This window comes from Sylvia atricapilla, chromosome 3, assembly GCF_009819655.1.
Source record: "Sylvia atricapilla isolate bSylAtr1 chromosome 3, bSylAtr1.pri, whole genome shotgun sequence".
Lineage (NCBI taxonomy): Eukaryota > Metazoa > Chordata > Aves > Passeriformes > Sylviidae > Sylvia > Sylvia atricapilla.
In genome coordinates this window covers 41,554,396-41,572,787 of record NC_089142.1, presented here as the reverse complement: position 1 = coordinate 41,572,787, position 18,392 = coordinate 41,554,396, and the positions used below count along the sequence as shown (strand labels likewise).

Below are 18,392 nucleotides of genomic sequence, written 5' to 3'. Positions count from 1 at the left end.
TTAAATATTTCTATGTCAGTGGAAGTGACAACAGCCAGTAACTGTGTCTTTTTTAAAGTACTGACAAATAAAACAGGTTTGTGCCTAGCTACATCTTACATTTGGAAAAGGGTCAAATAGGGGAGTATCCTAATGAAGGTTGTTTAAGTGATAACTTCTTCCTCAGTCAATCAACACTAATTCTACTGAGGTCCTTATTAGTCAGAAATTTTACATGTGAGGTAGCTCGGAGTTAATTATCAGGCACAGAGCTAATTTCACTAAAATGGACATTTGAATTTCTGTATCTGAAGTAGGCATGTTGGCTAGTACAACTTAAGGACCAACATTTTCCCCAAAAATAAATTGTTGTCTGTTAGTGAAAAAAAAATTAAATGTCCCTTCTTAAAAACTGGAAATGCTCAGTTTTGCTCAGTTTTTGCATGAGTATATAAAACTGGCCCTGAGAGTCACTGACATGATACTGCTGTACTCAAGCGACTTAGCTTCCTGTTTTCTGATACAGGGTGACCCTATCTGTACTGTTCATTAGCAGTCTGTGCTCTGTATCATCTCCCACAGCATATTCCAGTACCTTCCTTAATATTTGTTAGGACATGCCAAAAAGAAGGCAGAAAAAATCGTCAATACTGAAGAACAGAGTTTCAGCCAATGCTCTGCTCACATGTCATTCCCTACTACAGGCATATCTTTTACAAGTGTACAGTTCTAATAAACAGACTCTGTCTTCTAGGAAAATAACTCATTTGGTAGAGAGGAGTAATGAAAACAAAACTAGACATGAGTATTTATATGGGGTTTGATTAATTCTGTTACTACACCATCAATGTTCCTGACAGCTGAGGAAACAAGCAGTAGAAACACATCTTGCTGCATTGCTTTTCTCATCAATTCAAAATTAATTGTTGTGCACATTGTTTTCAACTTGATGAAAATATTGCTAAGTCTTTCAAGTGCATTCCAGAAACTATGCTGGCACACCTTTTTATTGCTGCAGAGCACCAGTGGTTTAAATAAACATGTCAGACACACAGGATCTTCATTGCTATTCGGTGTGTTGCCTAAATGACTAGCTCAATAAAAAAACATTTATGCTAATATTGTCCTTCCTAAGAGTAATCAACAAGCTTTATGCAAATGTCAGTAAATGGGATCACTAACAACAGCAATAGCTACCAGATGGCTTTTCAATGGACTTTTTTTTTTTTTCCTCTTTCTGAGATTTGAATAATGCAATGCTTTCACACGTGATTTAATATGGCACTGGCTCTATCAGACGCATACAAATTTCCTAGAATATTGAGGGATATTTTGTTCCATTTGCATTATTCTTCACTGAAACAGTAGCTTGGAAATAGCATCTTGCCTTCAGGTTGCTTATTCACAAAGTACCTTTAAAGCCATTAATATTTCATCTATATTCAACTTCAAAAGTATGTGTTAATAAGAGGTCTAAATGGGCTATTTTTGATGCAGTGCCTGCCTGCTCACTAATGGACATGATAATGAGCCACAAAAATGAGTCAAATGCTTAAACTTCATTGTTAAAATTCTGCTTTGGATCCATCATAATAAAATGAACCATTTTGCGTTAACCTTTAGCCTTTGATTCTGAACTAAAGCACCTGTGAGCACAAATGCAGTTGTCTGTATTGTGAATTGATGATGCAAAAAGCTATTAGTACTAGAAGATTACACAGATTTTGATATAGCCCAAGCAGTTACAAATAAAGTGTTGCATTTTCATCCAGGATGCAAGTGGGAAAAACGAATATATGCTATCTATTCAATACATCTAATCAACAGGATGTTGCCATTCTAACTTCAGCTACTATAGTCTAAGAAGAATTAGCAACATAACATTCAGGCTAGCAAAGCCCAGGCAAGGGCTAAAAGTAGTTGCATATTCTCAGGAAAGAATAAGAGATCTCAGGAGAAATTTCTCTGCTGTCTACATAATCCCTCAGGAATGGGGAGAAACTGTCCCATTGGATTTCAAAGGTCAGCAAGTGCAGGAGTCAGGAAACAGCTGACTTTGGAAGGTGAGAAGGAAAGGAGAGTGCAAGAAACAGAATTAAGATTCTGCCCTTTTAGTGACTGTTGGCTGAGATGGAAAGAGTAGTCTCACTCAAGACCTGCTTTAATCCATCATCCAAGACACTGGAATAACAACTCAAAGATACCCTATTAAGAGTGAATTTTTGCCATTTTCTTCCACCATAGATACTGCTCTGCAAAGAAATTATCTTGCTAGGCATAAATATTTAGCCAATAATTTTTCATAAATCAAAAATTACCAATTTTCATGACAATTTCTCTTAATCATCCTTCAATGATCAAACTGTGTAGATTTCTGTGCAAATAAGGATAGTCTCTTTTCCCACCTAACAAGATTTTATATTTGAATTATTTATTTGTCAAATAAACAGATAAAACAAGTTAGCAAGATTAACTCTGTTAATCTATTATAGTAAAAGTGGTAAAAATTTCTCCTCAGTTCTAAACTAAACATTTAATTAGCATTAAATTCCACTTTCAAGATGCCCTTCATGTACATTAATCATGGCACAGGAGCTTTCCCTTATGTATAATTTCTAATGTATTAAGTGTTTTCACTCTTCTTAGCCCACCATAACACCAAAAATCCCTTATTGTATAAAGCTTTTTGTCTTTAATGCTTGGGAGAGACATGCTGAGAGCAAATCACTTGGCAGATTTAGGCTAGAAACCTGCCATAAGAAACACAAATTGACTTCAAATCATTTCACCCTTCTTAATGTCTTGTTACATACAGAATTCACATGAAATCAGCTCTTCAATTTATAAAAAAAATGCTTTTAAAGAATATGTAACACCGTGCAAAATTCAGTCTTACTGAGTTTTAACATGATGCTTTGTACTTTCTTCCATAAACACTTAATGAACATTTTGGTGTTTGCACTTTCTAGGATACTGCAAAGATGTTGAAATTATGCCTGTTGTCCCTGACTTAAATGTAAAGCAATCTGAAAATCTGGATGTTTTTTAATCAAAGATTTTAAAATTTGAGGAAAATGTTAAAAAATAATTTTTACACTTAATTCTTCTGCAAACCTATAATTTCTAGTTAGGAGAAAAGAGCTTAATTCAGACCAAGACACGTTTCTTATACTGATAGTCTTAAGCACAGACTTATTTTTATGCCATGCTGGTATAACATGCACAAAATTACAACTTACTGTTGAAGTCCATTATTATCTATATAAAGGCATTTGTGGAAATGTACTTGAGGTGATTGAATGCTTAAAATTAAATCACAGGTTCAGTAGAATTTGGGGGAACTTGGCATTTTCCTAGATAAATTTTGGAGATAGTGAGATTTCTCACTCCAAAGGAGCTGGTCTCAGAAACAACCTAGTCACAATGTTCGGCAAAATTAATCTCAGATTTTAAATATTTAAGTGAGTAGCTTTTAGACAGGGTTAGTGGGAGCAAAGGTGGTCATGTAATTGTCAAGCAATTCCATTACAACCTTTAATAAAGCAGCTCTTTAATGTCAGTGACAATAATGTCAGTCCCATTGCATGTGGCTTCACTGGATAGACATTTTTTCAGGTAAGTAAACTAAGTGAGTCTTAGTTCTTCATTAAAAAACTAAATATTCAAATGGTTACCTTTTTTGGATGCTTCAAAACTGTCATAGAGATTTATCTTTTGTGTGTCGTATGTTAATGTGGTGTTTGGCAGAAGAGTTCTGTTTCTGTTGATTGTGTTCACAGCAAATCTGAAGGCTAATTCTTCTGCTCCCATTGGACCAGATTCCACACACTCAAAAATGCCTCCTGGTACAAGGACAAAGACAAAAGAACAACAAAAAAAACCACTAGTAAGCAAAAAGAGCATAAAATATCATCTTTAATCATCCATTTGGAAAATATTCATCAGCCTGAAATATTTAATTTCATAAACCTGATCCAGTACAACTCATGGTTTGGATGAGCTTTGAGTCAGGCAATAGATAAACCAGTAAGAATTAGAACTTACCTTAAGGAAAACCTGTTGCTTTTTTTCCATTCAGTACTCATTTTAGTATTGTGAATAAAAATAAAAGCGTAGCATTATATATTAACCACATAATTTAGAAACAAAATAGGAGAGGGATGAAGTATATTTAATTATTACATAGCTACTGTCACTTGTGTTACCATTTTATATAGTTAAACTTGAAATGAATACATTTGTCCCTTGCAGATTTTCCATGACCTATGTGTGTGTGGCAGGTGGAGGGGAGACTTATGGACTCTTGCTTTCTACTTATGATACATTAATCATGAACTCGACAGTTCACTGAAAACACAACATACAAAGGAGCATAGAACTGGGATTCCTCAAATTGTCTCCAGAAATTAAAATGTAGAGATATTTTAGCATGACTGTTAGCCTGAACTGATAAATATGTTGAGTAAAAATTTCAGATTTTGCTCTTTTACCCTGAACTGCATGTAGATATTAACTTCATTCTCAGTAAATACAGGAATCCAAGAAACTACATCCTGCTTGCAGTGCAAGCATCCCCAAATAAGGCACACTACCAGAGTAGGACATGCATCAAATATTAAACATTTTCTAGAACACTTTTGAACCAACCTTCATCTTAAATGAAGCAAATAAGTTTTTGAGACGGTGTTATGCTTTAGTTTTTATCATTAATGAGATATCATTGTGCATAGAATGTAAAATTATACATACTTTGGGGTAATATAATTTATTCTTGGATCTGGAAAGGCCAAGGATACTATGAAAATAAAAGTAATTTGAGGATGTGCTTAGTGTAGTAAATTAGAATGCCTCAGAAAAGTTACCAGCATCCTTATCATCCCTTCAGCACTCATTTTAACAGAGACCTGTCAATACTAATGGACAGAAAAAGGCCATCATCATAGGATCACCAATTACAAGCTAGGTATTGTGCCTCTGAAAGAAATGTTACTCATTCATTGTCTCCTCACTTGTATTTATTAATTTCCAAAATAATGATGCTACCTTGGCTTTTACTGTCTAAAAATATTTATGCAACACTTACTTTCTCATCAAGAAGCTTTCAGAATCTGAATATCCAATGACTGGATCAAACTAAACTTCAAAAACTGCAGTCAGTTTGTAAACAGCCTTGTGTGTAACCAAGCAGATAAACTGTTGGTACAGCAAGAAGATGTGTATTTACTGTTTACTGGTAATATTAAATATAAAAGGCTTTTTGGTTTTGCAGATTTTCTTCCTCTTGCTACTCATTTCTCATGACAAAACTGACGTGTTAACCTTTTTTTTCCTACATATCAGCCTTTTCATTTCTGGCAAGAGCCATAGGAGCAGATGCTCATAAAATATTGCTTCAAAAGCACAAGCCTTAGCCATTGAGATAAGATGTGACTAATAATCATTTAAACATTAGTCATTTCAAACTGGAAAAGAGGCAATGATGGGAAAGGCAGACTCTCAAGAAAAAATTAGATATCCAGGGAAATTAAAACAGATTGTGCATAGAATATATATATATATATATACGCATACAATCTGTAACCAATATTAACAAAACTCTAGGAGCTAAAGCTAAGGAAACTTAGATAGTATTCAGTAAATATATATGCCTAGTACACTTTAAAACGGAAAAAAATGACCGTGTTTATTTGTACAATAATGGAATATGAACATGAAAGGCAGCCTACTGCTTTTGAAGTTAATGGAGTGCTCCGTTCAGGAACACATTCTAATAGACAAGGTTTTGTGCTGCTAAGACTTACAGATTCTAACACTGTAATTCAGATGGTGACATATAGGAAGATAGTATTTGATTTGTGGAAAATATTTTTAAATTGCTGCAGAAATCTAAAAATTAGTTAAATTATAAGTATAGATATTCAGAGACAATTAAAAAGACATTTCCATAAACAAAATGAAAATTAAGATAGATTTCATAGGCTTTCCTAAGACATCTGGAGGGCAGTTATTCAAATACATTTAAATAAACTGGTATCACACAAATAATTACAAAATCCTAATTATATCCAAAGCTAAATGGATTAAAAGTTAAAAGAAATAAACATTACAGTTTCTTTGTTCCTCTGAAGTTTTAACATTGGAAGATTTCTTCTCTAATTTCCATGTGTCTGAAGCCCAGTACAACCTTCCTTCTTGCATTTTGCATTATGCTGATTTCAAAAGCCTTGAGACAGGGAATTCCCTGTCAAAGATTCAGCCACTACTCTCAGCACAAAAAAAACCACCAAAAAACCAAAACCAAAAAAAATATATATATAAGATGACATCTCCTGTGAGTGGCCATGATGTGTAATTGTCCACATACACCATTCACTGATTTTTTCCCTCACTTACTGACTTATTCTCTATCCCTGTGATGATAAAACACCCCCCAAACCTGGCATCATATGATCTGTCTGTTTCAGGGTATATTTCCTCTCCTAAGAAAAGAGAAATAGAACAACCTGTTTCTATTGTTCTACAATTAGGATATTTTGCTAGGAGGAAGGAAAACTTACTTTCAATTTCAGTGGCTACCTAGTGCAAAATATGAATATATTCAGGAGCAGAAAATAAGAACACTAGAGAAATATAAAGTAGACCATATATTTGAAGATTCCTAGTTATTTTTCTAAGCTGCAGGTTGTCAAAACCCCACTAGTTTCCTTTCATTTCAGTTTTGTAAAATATATAATAAAATATCTTGGATGCTGACAGGTGTAGGTTCATTGTAATCTTCACACTAAGAGACTCAAATCAACTGGTTCTCAAAAGTGTTCCATGTCCTACCAATATGCAAAATGACTGAAAATTCCAGCTTCCTCAGTAGTGACTACAGCTTTGGCCAAGCTGATAAATCATACAGGGCAACACCATTGTTTAGTTGAACATCTCAATAGGTTAAATTGAACTCAACCGGTAAGAAGACCAGGAGCTCAGACAGACACATGTCTGAATTCTGAATATCAGAATATATTAAATTAAATAAAATACATTAAATATATTAAATAAATTAAACAGACCCTCATTCTCCAGATGGAGAAACATTCTAAGTTTGCTTGGAAGTCTATGCATTAGACGTTTCCAGGATGCTCAGCAAAGACACATGAATGGATTCAAACACTGACAAGAATGAGAAGTTTTAAATGATGCTTTTCCATTGTTATATAAGAAACAGAAACTTATTCAGTAACCTTAAATTTACTAGTGTGTTCCTATATTGGTTACTGAGTATGTAAATAATAGAAAAAAACAATAAAAATAATTTGAATATTTTTAAGGACTATATCATGCAAATCCACTGGCTTAATATTGGGAGACAAGTCATTATTTACATTGCAATTTTTTATAAAATGGAAAGGAAAATAAAAGAATTAGCTTTCCAGTTCAGATATACTAAATTATGTAGGGATGGTGATATCCAGAAGCTGTCATTGCATATTGTGTCTTGTTGTTCTCTCTCAAGCAGGCTTTTCTTTACTGCTGCTTTACTTTGCATTCAGGACAGCCTTATTAATAATCAAATTGAGGAATGAACTGCAAGCCTTCAGATAAGCAGACAGAAGAGTCATAAATCTTGCCATTCATATGTGGACAAGCAGCCAAACCAATGCCTATCTCTGTCTAGCAGCTTGAAAAATGAAGGTTCTAGGATTTATTTTTTTTTTAACAGAGTTTTTAGACCCATGGTAGGCAGAAACATGTTAGTTCTCAGATGCAATCAGCACTGCATCCTGGAGGAATAGCCTGAAATTCCACTACTACCTCAAAACACAGAGAGAAATCCTAAAAGCAGTTAAAAAATGTTTATATTATTCTAAAACTTGCTTCAGTGGTCTCATTAATGACTTCTCCATTTACAGCGTTGACGATAAGGCAGTTTGTCTCTGTCCTGAGATAGTGACAGCAGGGAATATGGGATCACGTATCTACAGCTCAATCTGTAGCCCATGAAGTTTTATAGGCTGTGTACAGTAGGTGATAGCTGTACAGCTGAGCACTTCCAGTTTTTATTGTCACAATAACCACTTAGATAAAGCTCACTAGATTTTTAGGAGTGATCAACACCTCAAGAATCATAGTGTTGAGGAATATTTCAGACTTGCCAATCCAAGCCAGATAAGCCAGAGCAATTAAAAAATATTCTTTAAATACTGCATCTTTAAAATGAAATCTGGAATAATGGGCCTGAAATACACTACAATTTGTCATTAATTGTCTCTATTAAAAAAAATCTTTATATGACCAAGTTCTTTTACCGAAACAAATAGGAAAAAATCTATCCTCAATGTAATACTGATGGAATAACTGTTTCTTCAGAAACACAAACCATTGGGAAAAATAAAGGATGATAATATTTTTACCAAAAAGGATATAATGTAGATGCCCTTCCTATTTTTCAAGGAAAAAGAAAATCTAAAGTACCTTATAACTATACGAGCCCAAAAATATTTGTCCTGAATTGTTCGAATGGAAAAGTCTGCATTTTCTATCAAAAAACTGCAGTAGAATTGATACTTATTGTTTAAAAGTCATTTTATTTTCCCCAGTTTTCAAATAATTTTCTTAAACACAAAATCCGGAGGAAAGAAAAAAGTCAGCTTGCTACACATCTTGGAAAAAAGTTATCCCCTCAAAAAAATTTTCATACTCTAAAGTACCTAATTTCACAAATAATAGGTTAACCCTCTGAATGATTAAATTTTCCATTTCCATTCCATAACAGGGTCCCCTTCGAAGATCACCATCTTGTGTGCTCTGTATTGTCATCTCCATAACACACCTGACAAAACCCAGCAGAGAGAATAAAACTTCTTAACTGCACAAATCACTAGGTAACTAGAAGTTCTAGAATGAATTAGTAGGAAATCTCTCCTTCTCTTACATGTACAGAACTTCTGAAATAGCAGCATATCATGAAACCTGAGCTACTGTTGCCTACTTGAAAAAATACTCACTCATTCAAGCTTTAAAAGTATGCAAATGGGACTCCAAACAAGCTAATAGCAAATCTGGCTAATAGTAAATAAAAAAATTTCTCATTTGTTTCTAGAACAGTCATAGTCACATGTCTATTTCATGAGAAATGAATGCCATCTAATTACAGCTACAGGCTATTTTGCAATCAATGCCCTCTGAAAAATTAAACCCTTAAAAGTGTAACAGAAAGCCACATTACCTCAGATCATAGTCTATCTAAACAGTCAAAATGAAGCTTACAGATTACTTGAAATTGCTGAGTCTAAAATAACTAATAATATTGCAAATGTAGGAATCATATACACAGAGTTAAAACTTCCATAGTTTTTAAATGTGAAACCAGGCTAAAAAAACTTCTAAAATGATTCACACATAACTTTTTTCACATTAACAAAGTTATGGAAACAGTAACAATAATCTTTTAACTGTGATTTCCTTGTATGAAGATATTAAATTAAGTGGGTGTTTTTCTAACGTCAAACCAACTGGATAGAGGTCCTGCACATACACACGCTAGTTGTTAATATCTATACATTTTTTAACATATTAGCCGTGTTATCAACATGCACCAATCTGCACAAATTTACTGAGAGCTCTGAAGGTATTTATCAATATGTTATAAAAACAATCAACAGTCACATGGGACACGAACACTTTAAATATAGCAATGTAAACCTCTTTCTTAAGTAGCATTAAAAATGGGACTGAGAGGCTGGAAAAAAATTGATTTTAAAGCCCAGTAACATTTCTTCTTATCATTTTACTTTGAAAGCATACAAATATATTTAAATTTTAGTAGTAAAATAGGAAGCTTGATAGGACAAAATAAAAATATTTTTTTCTTTTTCCTTGTCTCAGGTCAATACTTTTAATCTAAGATATTTGTGCTGCCCAGATCTAACCCTGATGTGACAAACAGATTTTTTTTTTTTTTATTAATTATTTCCCATTCAGAAAACATGAACTCTCAGACAGATTTTGTTTACTTAGATGCAAAATTTGGGAGAAAGGAGTAACTGATATCTGTGATAAACAGCTGTTCTGAAAAGTGTTTCAAGACAGAATGCAAGCAATTCTGTCACTCATTATACAATTAAAACCTATGCTTATCTCTGACATGTTCCCATTTCAAAACTGGCCATTTGGTAATTGAAACCAATGATTGTGCAAGGAGGTACCACACGATAAGTCAAATACACACCATTGAGAGTTCAGCGGATAGTAGCACACTATAGACATTTACAGAGATGGAAATGATGACTCTTTGAACTGTGAATGAACTACACTTCTCCAATAGAGTTATAGCCAGAAGGTAGTGAAGAGGCTTGTCCAGAAAACCTGATATCACTGACGTGGTGTGTATGGTACTGCCAGGAGGAGGCACGGTGGGTGCTGAGCTACAGTGACTGATAGAGGCTGCTGGCTGGAGGCATTTTAGCCCTAATCAAGTGTGCTGTGCACTGTACTGATAATCCTCTTTCAGGTCCTGTTATGGATTTGAAAGCTACAGGGGTGGTTCAAAGAACTCCTTTAAGGCTGACAGCTTAGACTTGTGCTTCCTATAAATACAGAACAAAATTACATCTCAGCCACTTATTTCTGCCTGGAACAGGATTTAAGAAATTGAATCACTTTCAAACAAGATGTTAAAAATGAATGAAAAATTTTCTTCTTTACAACATTTTCCATAAAGTAAAGTAGTCCATGGATTTAAAGATTTAGAATACAGTAGTGTGAATCTGAACAATACCATGTTTTTATTACTTCTTTTCAAAATTATATTGAAAGCCTTCTGAATCTCACAACAGGAAAAAGTTGAAAAGGATTACTTGACAAAGAAAATGCTGGGTTTTTCACTTTCAAGCTGGTTTTGTGTGGATACGGCACTGCAGAAAAAGATAGCACACTTCAGCAGAAACCTTTATCCACTCTGAGTGCACATATGGTTTGGAGGAAGGAAGCAGGATCTGGAATTTCAGGGATTTACTTTCGTTGCTACTATTTCCTGCAAACTATTAGACAAGGAGATTTTCTTAAAAATAAATATTTCATCTCAAATCTCAACAATGCCATACAGGCATGATTATTGCAAAATCTAACATGTTTTGAAATGAGATATAATTTCTGTTAATGGCATTCCTGGAATCAGTGTATGAATCTATGATCACAGAATCCTGCAAATTTTGCTGTATAAAATGCATAAAACTATTAGCTTCATCCTCTAAGCTACTTTTGGATTGACATTATAATGTAGTTGCATGAAACTGACAATTTTTAGACATGTTCACATCCTAAAAGGATTTGAATTATCCACTGATTTAAGACAAATAGAACTGTACCTTTTCTGATTCCAATAAGGAACAGGCTAAATAATTAGTCAATGTTATTTTTATATTGTTAATGCTAAATATCAAAAGAGAAAGAGTTTGGTTGTTTTTTCTTAAATGTAGGGAAATAATAAGGAATATTATGAGAAAATATTAACTGTGGATCTAATTTGAACAAAGTTTTTCTTACCTTATAAAACTGCTGAAAAAGATTTTAAAAGGTTTTTTGCATACAAAATTTGTATGCATACAAAAGTCCATACAAATGGTAAATATATTCAAAGTCATTTTAAATGTAACTGGATGAATTTTAACATTTCCAAGTCAGATGTGACAAATAACACACACCAGAATCTTCCCTTTCATCAGCACAAATATTTTTTTCATCAGCTTTGAAAATTAAAAATTAAAGCTTAAAAATATTACTAAACTGAAACATGCAGTATACTTGTAAAATACTGCTTTTGGTAGCACCTCTACAAATATTATTTCTTTTAGTCAGAATATCAATAGAGCACAAGTAAAGATGACAGGTAAAATAATAATACCTGAACACATTCATGTGGATGTACTAGCCATAGTATTTCTTCCCACTGTAAGGCATGTACATTAGCTTTCAATACATGCTAAACAATGTATTACAGAATACACTTGATAATATCAATGCAATTATCACACTCACATAATAATTAGCCTCTCATGATTCACAGTAACAAAAGGAAACAAAGTAATAAATTAAGTCTGACTACAGATGTGGCCTCAGGAGATTTTGCTAAAACGTGCTTTACCTTACTTTGTGTAACAAAATGTTTTTGAACTGCCTTAAAACAATGGTTTTTTCTAGATACAGTCAATATCCAGACTAAAAGCTTCTCAATATCCATAAAGAATTTTTTTTTTCTCAAAATCTTCTTTAAAGAAGATAACATGCAACCTTAAATGCCCAATTCTACAGAAACAGTCTTATACTAGCCCTTGTGAAAGTTTTATATCTGCTTATAGGCTACTTACTGGACAGCTACCATCTTTTAACTTCCCTACTTATAGGTCTAAAGAGCTACAAATCATAAACCATTTAGTCTCATTCTAGAAAGAGTAATAGAATGTATTAGAACACTGACACAAACAGTTCTCTAACTTCATCATAAAGACCATGGAAAAGTGCTAATAATATTGCATCCAGGCCAGGATTTTTCTTTTTCATTATGCTGCATGCTATTTGTCATCTTAAATGTAAGTCTGTGTCTGGAATCTCATTTGCGAAGCAAAACCATTCACAGACAATGAAGGAAATTGTATCCAGGTTTTCACTTGCTTTTAAAGTAAGCATGACACACTTACAAGAAATAATTTAACATTAAAAAAGTAAATGCACTTTGAACTTAACACCTACAGTATTGTACTGTATAATACTAACGTCCATATGTGAAAGCTGGAGAAAAATATGGGGATTTTTTGTTTTGGTTTGGGTTTTTGGATTTAGTGGGCCTGTGGGTTTTATTCAGCTTTACTTTAATAAGGCAAAGAAGAGTCAGGAAAGAATGTCAAATTTTACCACAATTTTTCAAGCAGAGCTTGGAAAAGTCACATATCTAATTTCTTGGAAGAAATTCACAGAGACCATGGTTCAACAGTTACCAGAAATCACTTCAAAATTCCTGGAAAATAGAAAAGCTTTCCAAGAGCTAAAGACATCCAAGCAGGTAGAGATTATATTTCCTATAATGCATTATGCTCATGCTTGGATCTCTCAACATCTAAAGATGAAACAGAAAAAGGCATAAACTTCAAGGTCAGAAGACAACTAGTAAAAGCTAAATGTGCAGCTTACATGGAAAGACAACTTCAAGAAAATATACTCTGTGTGATTATGTGATTATTCTTTTTCTTTTTAAGCAAACTTGTTAAAGCATTTGCCGATAAAGCAGAAAACAAAATCCATTATACACAACATTCAGAACGATATCCTAACCAGCAGACACCACACTTACATTTAACATTATTTTCAATTTTGGCTGAAGGTAGGCTACCACGTAGGAATTTCAGTTTGGAAGATAGAAAAAACAAGAGCAACTCTGACATCATATATTTGTATATGCCTCTGCTAGTTATAAAAGAGGAGCCAGCTCAAAATTTCCAGATTTTTTGCTTCTTATCCAATGAATTTCTTGTAGAAAATTCTGAAATGGGAGAGAAATTCAGGGCCAGGACTCAGGTTTTATGCCTGAGTAATCAACAGTCCCAGCCTGTAGCTTCCAACTTGCTTTCTTACTTAATTCTCTGATTCCTGTCACAATACCAGTGCACCTCAACAGACTGGTGTCATATGGTCAGGTCTCCTTCTGCTTGCCCTTTCTGTTTAAGTAATTTCTAATGCATCTTTGACATCAAATATCAGCATGTGGTAGCCAGAAGTACCTTCAGGGTCAAATCCCAGTTATCCAGATAATTTGACTCACCCTGCTAGGACCAAGTAGGTAATTTAAAAGCAACAAACCAAACACTGCAGGATCCAGCAAAAGAAAATCACAAAATATGCAATTTTTTTTTTCAATAAGAAAACAAACAAAACCCAAATTTTCACACTTAAGCCTATCTAACACCTCAAAAAGGTCCATTTTCTGTTTCCAAAAATATCAAAACCAAAATTTTTCTTGATATTCACAAAAGCTAAGAATTAGAAAATGCCATAAAAATCAATTTCTTTCTTAAACTAATCTATAAGAATACTCATTGCCATGACTTTGGGCATTAAAGAAAGCCAATAAAAAGTTAATTTGCAGTCACAAAAGACTAAAACTTGAATCTTTCAAATGGATAAACAGTAACAAAAAAAAATACTAAAGTCTGCCAGATGCTGTGACCATCATTAAAGTAAGTGAAATTTTAGCAACTGGACTGCTGTGTAGAATCGTCTTCAGAAATTGAATGTTTAAGCTGTTATCTTAGGTTATTTTTTTTAACGCTTAATATTTAAATGTTCAGGAGTTTAGAGATATTTTAGTGATTTAAGCCAGTTCAAAAAGTGCCTTTTCATATTTTTCTTCATTCTCGCAAGCCAGGCATATAATCCTTCAGTGACTTGAACCGATTCTTATTATCTAATTTAAGCAATAGGAAAAGAAAAAGGTCAAAAGATATATCTAAACTACAGACACACACACACATATATATATGTGCACATACATACATCTGTGTAACAGATGCAGAGTACCAATACAATTCTGAGTGGTATGAATTTTAAATATGAACAATCTCTTATTTTTAGTACTTGTATAAAGTAAGAAAATGTTTTTCAATTTTTTTTATATTTCAGGAAAATACTTTCCAATTTTTAGTTTGCTTCATCGTGTTTTCCTTACTGCTGCCCTACTGCAATGCATTAACTGGAGCTGTTTATTGTCTCCATTTCACCCTTAAAGCCATTGAAACATAAATTTTCTTCAGTACTGCTTGAGGTATTTTTGCCTCTTTCCAATGTGTTTTTGACTGTACTACAATAGAACTGTTTCAAATCATTGATATACAAATGCTGTGAAATACAGGGAAAAATTATAATAGTCTTCAAAGATTAAAAAACAAAACAAGAGCAAAAGGAAAATCTTAAAAATGAGACTGATGGATGAGTTTTAAATGTGACAAACACTGTTAAAATTACTAATGTTTCACTTCAGTACTAAAATGTTTAATGTCCAAAAATGTTATCATCTTATCAACAATTTCATCAAAATCACTTTTGTCAACAGTTCTTACTACCCTGGTTAAAATAGAGTTGTGCTTCCGTGAGTGTAAGGTTGTAGATACTTAAAAGCAATTTTCAGAAGACCAATGCAAGTTATTGAATGTTATTTAGAAAAATCTTCACTATTTCTATCCCTGATATATGAACTTGAACTGCAAAAGTCGGTATTCTCTCAATTTTTATCTTTATGATTCTTCAGCCATGGAAGAAAAATTAAAAAGAGGGAGATGTGGTGAGAGGAAGGGATGTACTCTGAATGAAGAAACAAACAAGTAGTATGACCAAACAAAAAATATTAGGTGCTCATGATAAAAATGCCAAGAAACAAGAAAGAGGCAGATCTTCAATGCTATTGTTAAGTGTTAGTATTGATAAATGAGAAAGTTGAAAACAAAAGTCTCTTTTCAAAAGCAGATACATTAGATGCTTCTGCTTCTAAATTTAGCAGACTTGATTTTAAAGTTTTAAAAATGAGTTAGTTCAGATTTCTTGAACTTGCCTATTTCATAAGTTACAGCAATAGTGAAGCTTACACATTTCGTAATGTGACCCAAGATAAATAAAATCTCAATATGATGTAAGCAAACAAGCCTAGCAAAAGAAATTTAGACATGGCTCTCAAGAAAAAAATGAAGGAAATTTACTATATCAATTCCATAAATAAAAGAAATATAAATTTAAATTCTCTTCTAAATCTTAACAACAAATGAACAACTGAACAAACTTTGCCATAGATTCATATTTCTAAAGTAATTTAATTAATGTGATAAATATCAACATAAAGCATGCCAATGTATATGAAATTTTATTGCTTCAGAAACTAATAATTTATGGCACACTCCTGTGAAAGACAGATTCCCGTGGGCCCCTGAAGTAAAGAAGCAAAAATGTTTAATGAGGCACAAGAGAGTCTGTTTCAGTATGTTGCATATCACAGATACTGATCCACGTCTCCAGTGATAAACCAGCAATATTGAATTCACAGTCTGCAGTATTATTATTGGAGGGTCTGGGGGAAAGTGCCATACACAAGCAGAAGGTAAAAGCATTTGACATGAAGCACAGAGATACTGAATACATTACACTCCTCTGTAATTTGCAATAAATTTGACTGTCACTTGTATTTCTTAATAATTACCCAATTAGTCTTTTCCGAGACAGGGAAGGTGTTCATATTCCTAATGACTGAAATGCAATCTAGATGTGCAAATGATTCTTCCAAAGTATATAATTTCACTCCGTTTCCATCTATATGTTGAAATTCAGCACTAAAGATATCCAGAGTTTGGGCTAAGATTGATCTTCAATTATAGGCAGAGATTTTGTTTTATTAAGAGTCTAGATGATAAAATGTTATTAGCTAATATGATAATTATGCTCTAAAATGTTGTTCACTAATTTGATAATTACATTTTAATTACTGAATTAGATACCTCTTGGGAAAAATGAAAAGCAGTTTTGGCAGAAAACAAGAGTTATGCACCCTATCTGAGCCCTGTATTTGGATTAAATATTAACTGTTATCTTATATACAAAGAAACTCTTCCTTTTTATTCCCTCTTCTTTATATTTTTCTAGTGCATGGCCAATCAGATTCATCTTTAACCAGAATACCATAATGCATGACAAGAGTATTCACTTTTTTATGTACAATGATATCCCTAAAAAAAACCCAAAAATCTAAAATGCTTTAAACTACTTTGACCACAGGGAAGGGTTATATTTGTAACAGAAGAAAAAGCTGTATCATAGAATTACACAGAATATTCTGAGTTGAAAGGACTCATGATGATCACTGAGTTCAACTTTTAAGTGAATGTTTTATACAGTGATCTGTACAGGAACCTACAACCTTGGCCTAATTAGCACCATGCTCCAACCAACTGAACTAATCTCACTGGTTATGGTTTTTTCTCATTTACATGGTTCAAACAGAAATTACTTTTTCCATCCAGTACAATCAGCATCTCCCCATGCTGAGGCCTTTATTTTTTCTTCCCCCAAACACCTGCATAGAGAACACTAGTTGTTTTAAAAGTAAAAAGATGTTCCATTAATTATAGGTATCACATAAAATGTGTTCTTAATGAATCTATGTCTTACAACTGCATTTATTAGTGCCTAACAAAAAATAGCATCTTCACTGACAATCATTCTGGTTTAGGCATATGAACATATAGATAGGAATATCTAGCCAGCTTTTTCACAGCTCTTACCTACACAACCTCTGTTTTCAGGTATTCAAGCATGGAAGCATACTTAGAAAGAAGGTATTGACAGAATCACTCCAACTATTTCCATAAGGAAAACAGTCTAAATATCACCAATTAAATAGTGGAGAAAGGGTTTAAAACAGTAAACTAAAAGATAAATTCTGTAAGAGTGTATAAGGTGGAAGCTTTACTTTCATGACAGTATCTTGCACACTGCACATACTTTTAATCCTCTCCACTGGGGAGGGAGTTTGGGCAGGGAGGGAATCGACTGAAGTTCAAGATTTAGACAGTTCTGTGTAGAAGCCAATATATGTGGAAGCCAAGAGGTGTGCCAGGAGGACAAGTTCCCATTGCACTCATTTGATCTGCCAGAACAGTTGACCTGAGCACAGTTAATACTAACACTCACATATGGGGTACCTGATCTTGTAGAAGCTACCCCTCCCGGCCTCTGGCACAGAAAATGAATGTGTCTTTTCCAGGTCTCATATCTTATCTACATGGGAATCTCTGGAATGCAAATAGATCTCAAATGTAATCAGTCCTTGGCAGCTTATCAGTTTGCCCGTTTTGTCTGCTAACTTCCTTTCACTAAAAGGAGAGTTTGAGTACTTGGCACTTGTGTATCTGAACCTTGAACCAAATCCTGCTCATTTCAAAAGTTATGTAATAGATCTGGAAAAAGTAAAGAGGATGGCAACAAACTGTATGATAGATTTCACACAATGAGTCAACAGGAAAAGATAATTCAACCTGGTAAGGAGACAGCTTGAAGTAAGGTAGAATTCTGCAAAAGCATATATGTCATGCAGATGGTGGGTACCATTTTCTTATTCGCTGTTTCCTCACTCACAAGAACTAGAGGGCCTTACTTGATGCAAGTGTTAAAGTATTCAGTGCTAATTGTCACTTTTTTTGCAGAGGTATGAATTGGGGAAAACAAACAAGAAGGAGATTTCAGTGCTGCAGACAGTGGATATAGGTTGCCGCCACCTAAGGTGGCTTAAAATCTGGTAGCATTACAAGATATATATGTCTTCTTTCTGGAGCTGGAGAATTTTTCTTCTTTTAGATGGTGTGAACTTGTGATATTTGCATGAGACAACTTCA

At 33.6% G+C, this 18,392-nt stretch overlaps 1 protein-coding gene across 1 annotated transcript in view; it reads right to left on the bottom strand.

The window, feature by feature from the left end:
* The window catches only part of GRIK2 (glutamate ionotropic receptor kainate type subunit 2), a 361,868-nt gene that overhangs the window by 240,645 nt on the left and 102,831 nt on the right, over positions 1-18,392 (bottom strand). The window contains exon 3 of the mRNA XM_066315185.1: positions 3,654-3,821. Coding sequence (XP_066171282.1) covers positions 3,654-3,821 — 168 coding nt within the window. The remainder of the gene's footprint in view (positions 1-3,653; positions 3,822-18,392) is intronic.